At 40.9% G+C, this 6,000-nt stretch overlaps 1 protein-coding gene across 6 annotated transcripts in view; it reads left to right on the top strand.

Moving 5' to 3' along the window:
* Positions 1-208: 208 nt before the first annotated feature.
* Positions 209-6,000, top strand: part of CNOT8 (CCR4-NOT transcription complex subunit 8) — a 47,731-nt gene continuing 41,939 nt past the window's right edge. For all 6 annotated transcript variants that reach the window (XR_009518926.1, XM_060008463.1, XM_060008461.1 and 3 more), the window contains exons 1-2: positions 209-319; positions 5,597-5,781. Coding sequence is in view for 5 of the 6 variants with exons in the window: in XM_060008463.1 (XP_059864446.1) it covers positions 5,665-5,781 (117 nt within the window). In the remaining variant the exon portion in view is untranslated. The remainder of the gene's footprint in view (positions 320-5,596; positions 5,782-6,000) is intronic.

Here is a 6,000-nt window from a genome sequence, read left to right as displayed (position 1 = left end):
CTCACAGGTTGGGCGAACACGCACGGAGTCGCCGGGGCGCGCAGAAGGGGAGGGGCAGGCAGCGTCAGGCGCGCGCCCGCCTGGAGCGACGGGAAGGGAGCAGGCGAGTCGGGAGGATCGGGTGGGTAGAGCGGTGCGGCCAGGTTGTTTGGAGGGCCGTGCGTAAGGTCGCTCTGGGCATGAGGGCGCTCATCTCACTGAGCCGCTCGGTTCCAGTAGCCGATCCGGGGCAGCGGGCGGAGAGCACCGGGTCACGCAGCTCCCGGGTAGTCTGTCCGCCAGCCCGTCTGCCCGCGCTTCGCGGGCCCTGCCGGTCAGGGTAAGCGGGCTCCCGCTTATCAGAGAGGAGCGTGAGATGAGAGAGTGTGGGAGGCCATCGGGGGCCTGCGGGAGGAAGGGGAGTGGGAGCGTGCGAGAGGGACAGGGTGTGTGAAAAGAGAAAGAGGTCCGTCGAATAGTAGTCATAATAACCACCACTACCACACGATATTAATATTCTAGTGATATGTGCCAGCACCTTATATGCTTCATTCTGTTACCCCCTACAGCAGCCCTCCGAGGTGTGCACCACCATTAGAGGACCCATTTTACAAGAAGGGAAAACTGAGGCACGAGAGAGGTTAAGTAACTTATGCAAAGCCACACAGCTCGTCCGTGTCCTGGCTTCGAACTTAGGTCTCTCTGTCCTTAAGGCATGCAATTTTAAAACCTTCGTTTTACAAAAAAAAGGAGTTAGGAGGAGGAGAGGGATGAGGGTGTTTTGAAGAGGGAGAGTGATCCTGAACAGGAAGAGAAGGATGACGAGAGACGGTGTGAGTCAGAGGACCTGACTTTGGAACCTTGCGGGCTTTTCCCTTTCTTGGTTCTTCCGTCCCCGCAACTTTTCCTTGCTATTCGGTGGCTTTATGAACCAGAGCTCTTGGCTCTGGAGGAGCCAGCTCACAGGCCTGGGCCCCATGGGTGGTTTGAAGATCTGGTTGAACTGCGGTTCGGTCGAGGGTGGTGTCTTGGGATACTGTGTTTGGCGGGGATGGAGGACTGCGGCCCCCGCGGCCGTGGATAGAAAGAACCCTCTTGCAAGCGGCTGCCATTTCTTCTGAAGTGCTGCTACTTCCTTTTCCATCTTACCCATGCGCGGCAAAGCCTTTGTCCGGTCGTCTAGAATGGGGAAGTGATGTTTATTGTTTCCTTGCACTCTTAGCCTTAAACAAAACACAATCAGAAAAACCAAAACATGCTTTTCTCCAGCAAGGTCTGGCACTCTGGATTGCTTGCAGAGAAAGCTTTCGGTTGCCTTTATCATTTACTTGCTCTTCAGAGCTTTCCTGGGTTAGTAAGCAGCTTTGTTTTGGAGAAGTTTACACTGTAGATCATTGGGGGGCGAACTGCACAGTTTGTTCTACAGATGAGCGCAGGGCAGAGACCTCAGTAACTCCTGGGTGACCTTCTTATACGGTGTAGTACTGGGAAACAGCAGGTATCAGGGCTTGTATTTTGCTTTCATGTAGAGTAGCTCATGTGGCAGTCAAGTTTTCAAGTCAGCCTGCAAGGCAAGCAGTGCATGCAACCAAAATTATCCTTAACAATTCCTTAGGAAGGTGTGGAGTGGGAGGTGGCCATAGTGTTTCTCAGTAAATCCAGCACAGTCATTTTTCCTTCTGTTTTGAAACTTGTTACTATTTCTTTGGTTGTAACCCAGGTAGAGTAATTAGGTTTACCTTTAGGGGCCATGTTGCACAAATAAACATAAGTGAATGGCATAGAGTCATTCTGCACTGTGAGGTGCACTGTGCAGTGCTGGCTCTGAGAGGCTTAGAAGGAGGAAGACTAATAACCAAGGGGAATGGTATGTTTGTGATCCCCATTTTAGGCTCATACTGGAGCATGTGCTCACTGAGTGGAAAGTGGCAGGCAGAATTGCTAGTATTATTTTATTATTATTTCTTTTTTGGCTAGCATATCCAGTAATTTATGCTAAGTTAAATGTGTGCAATGTGATTCCTTTTCATTGTTTGTGTGGCACTACATTTGGGGCTTGCAAGTTTTCCTAGGTAAGGGTTTGGTGGAAGAATATCTTAAATGTTTTGCCACTGGTCTGGTTTTGACTTCCTTGTTTGTCAAATATGTATACAATGGTTAGCTTTTAAAAATAATCCCAAAAAAATTTTAAATTATAGTTGATGTACAGTGTTATATAAGTTACAGATGTACAACATAGTGATTCACAATTTTTAAACGTTATACTCTATTTACAGTTACTATAAAATATTGGCTATATTCCCTGTGTTGCACAGTATATCCTTGTAGCTTATTTTTTACATAATGGTTTGTACCTCTTAATCCCCAACCCCTATATTGTAAAAAAGAATTTTCTTGGAAATGGAAGCCATGGACACTACCTTTTAAAATTGTCTCTGCATTTCAGTTTTCTTATCTGTAAAATGTAGAGAAAGATAGTACTGTACAAAGTTATTGAGAGTTTTCTTCACTGTTATTTTGAAGTAAACCCCACATTTCATATTGTATCACTTATAACTCTTTTTCATTATCTGTAAAAGGTAAGACTCTTTTTTTAAAAAAAACCATAACCACAGTATAACACCAGAAAGAAAAAAAAAGCAAAATAAACAAAACCCTGCTTGTCTCAAAAATGTTATAATTTTTTTTCCTATCACTTGTTTAGAGCAGGGTTTAATTTAGGTCTGTATGTTTTGATTGACTGATAGATCTCCTGAGAGTCTTTTACTTTTATTTCTTGTAATTTATTTGTTGAAGGAGCTGGGTTCTCTAGTTCCGTATAGAAGTTTCTGGATTTTGCTGATTGCATTTCTCTGGTGTCATTTAATATGTTTCTCTGTCTGTATTTTCTGTACATTGGTAGTTAAATCTAGAGGCTTGGTCAGATTCAAGTTAGATTTTTTTTTGGTCAAGACTGTTTCATAGTGGTGATGTGTTGTTTTGAGGCACATAATACCGGGTGGTCTCTTTTTGTGATGATTACAGCCCTAGTGATTATTTTAACAAGTTTATTGAGATATAGTTTACATACTATAAAACTCACCCATTTGCATGTAAAACTCAGTGATTTTTAGTAAATTTACTGAGTTGTGCAATAATCATTTTAATGGAGTTTGGGAACATTTCTGGTCACCTCATGAGGTGAGATACCTCATTCCCATTTATATAACTCTCAGTCCCATCCCACCATGTAGTCTTTTCTGCCTTTATAGAGTTGCCTTTTCTGGAAATTCCGTATAAATGCCATTATGATTATTGCCCAGATCTCTAAGTTCATTAGGGGTTACAAAACGGTGATAGTCTGTCATTCCCTATTTATTTTTATTTATACAACTTTTATAAAGAGAAACTTTCCTTCAACTATTTGGTTACTTGGGGTTACAGTTTATATAGGAAAGACAAGATACATATTTTTAAAAATAAGTCCATTCATTAGCATTCTCCAATGGTGGCCAAGTAAATTTATTTTCTTAGTTCATTATGAACTCCTGGATTTAAATCTGTATCTGAAAAGTGATGCATCGTAGTAATTATCCATAATGATGTTCATATCATATTTTATTTGACGAGAGGGAGCCTCTTCGTATTGTTTCCTGAGTTCTTCTGATAAAACCTTAAGAGCTTCTTAGCTGGGGAGCCTTGTTCTAAGGGTTGAATGTAAATATCTAATTGCCCTCTTTTTAAGTCTGCTCTTTGCTGCTTGGAGGCCAGAGACATTTTTGCTTGAGTCCCTTTAGTTGCTTTTGCTTTTATGGAGATGTTTCAATTAGTGATACCCACTTCCCCTAAAGTAGTTTATGGTTGTGTTTAAAGTGACACCAAAAAGGGAGTGCATTGTTTCAGTTAGGGAAATAAGGAAGCGAAGTGGTACTGATTTAACATTAATGGGCATAGAAATGGTTTTATGCCCTTTTGCAGGGGAAAACCTTAAGCATGGTTTAGAATCTAAAGTTCTGAGCCCCAACATTTTCTTTTTTGTCTTTTTGGCCTTGCTGCGTGTCTTGTGGGATCTTAGTTCCTCGACCAGGGATTGAACCTGTGGCCCCCTGCAGTGAGAGAGCTGAGTTCTAACCACTGGGCAGCCAGGGAATTCCCCCAACATTTTCTTAATTATGGTCAGATAGGGGAATTTACTACACACTCAGTCTGAACTTCTGCCATTTTCTGATGTTGTTGATTTCTTCATCTGCATGCCTTTCATTCATGCCCATTGTGTATAGAACAAAAATGAGAAGAAATGGATTCTGCCTTTAAGAAGTGTTCACCCATATTTGTTAGGAAGCTACCACAGTCTACTTAAGTTTCAGAGTAATTACAGTAAGTCTACTATAATTTCAGAGAAGCATCTGTAAAAACGTAGAGTAACTTGAATAAATGAAATCTTCAAGGGTTGGTGACAAACCAATAGATTGTTTTCTCAGAAGTGTCTCAGAGAAATGATGCCACTTGAGAATGGCAATTTTGTTTTGATCCAGATTCTTACTGTTGTATCTGCTTATCTTGAAAGTAGAAAGCAAAGGTTCGTTTTACTCTTTCTAGGAATTGTTCCTTAAATATATGCGCTGGAGCCCACTCTTACATTGTGTTGAGGATCTGTGCGTGGGCTTGCGTTTTAAGGAAATCCACTTATGATAAGCTCCGTTTTGTCTTTTTATAACTAAGCGTATCATTGCTATAATAACAGCATTACTCTGAGGCTGAACCATGTTGAGTTTTATCGTGTAGAATACTGTTGCCTCCCCAGTTTCCTCCCAGAATATACACTGTAAATCATTCTGCTTCTGGTTGAATTATCTATACCTGCTGTCTTCTCTATTTTTATTGTTGAATTGATACTTAGTTTCTTTATAATATTGTATGTTGAAAAGTAGACATTAATAAATTCTGATTTTCATTGTGGTTGTTCAACTTGGGATTGGTTTTTACAACTTACATCTCTCACTTCATGATCTATTTGCCTCTAGTTGTATTTGACTTTTGGATTGTCGGGAAAAAGAATTTCCTTTTTTGGGGGAGTGGAGGGGCAAGTCCCACGTCCGTATTCATCGTATGGTGTTAGGACTTCAGTGTGAGAGTTCAGGTCCACATTCTTTCAGGCTTTTGGAGATCCCAGTACATTTAAACTGGCTAAAGTGATTCCTTTAGAAATGTTTCCATGATTTGGTCCCTGTGCAAAGTGATGTGAAAGTCATGGTAAGGGCATATTTGTGTCAACAGGGGACTATTTTAGTCTTTAGGTAGTCTGGAGAGGGCTCAAAAACTGGTTTAGGGCAATGGTTTCATTTCTGTGCTAAAGGGTAGCTTGGGCAAAAGTTTCTTCATGTTTCTTAAGTAATTTTATTTTCTTCAGGTTAAAGAACTGAGGGAGGGAGAGTGAGTGTGTGTGTGTGTGTGTGTGTTTGTGTCTGTTTTGACAAAGGCAGGTTCCCTCATCATATAAAATGGAGAATAAATATAATAGTCCTAATGTTTTAGCTTAAGCTGATGAAGTGATGGTAAAATAGTTTTGATATCTTTGTTAATGTCTTAATGCCAGTATGTAAATTAATGTGATTTCAAAATGTGTTTTTGAATGTAGATCAGATCAACCATTGACATAGTCCCCTGTAACATAGTCAGCTGAAAGCGACTTCAAGTTTCTTCAGGATGCCTGCGGCACTTGTGGAGAACAGCCAGGTCATCTGTGAAGTCTGGGCCAGCAATCTAGAAGAAGAGATGAGGAAGATCCGAGAAATCGTGCTCAGTTACAGTTATATTGCCATGGTAAAGAGCTCTACTCTGTTTGACTCACCTTCTGGTATGGACTTAGGGAATATTTAATGGGAGATTTTTGAAAGAAATGATTATACTAAAGCCATGGTAAATTAAACATGATGGAAGGTTATATTGCTTTTATGAAACATCAAGGTAGCCTGTGTGTCTGAAAAGGATGTAACCTCTAGTATCTAGTGTTTATGATGTTACTTTTGTCTGCAAGTCTTT

Source organism: Delphinus delphis, chromosome 3 (genome assembly GCF_949987515.2).
Source record: "Delphinus delphis chromosome 3, mDelDel1.2, whole genome shotgun sequence".
NCBI classification, from domain to species: Eukaryota; Metazoa; Chordata; class Mammalia; order Artiodactyla; family Delphinidae; genus Delphinus; species Delphinus delphis.
This window is presented reverse-complemented; position numbering and strand designations above follow the sequence as displayed.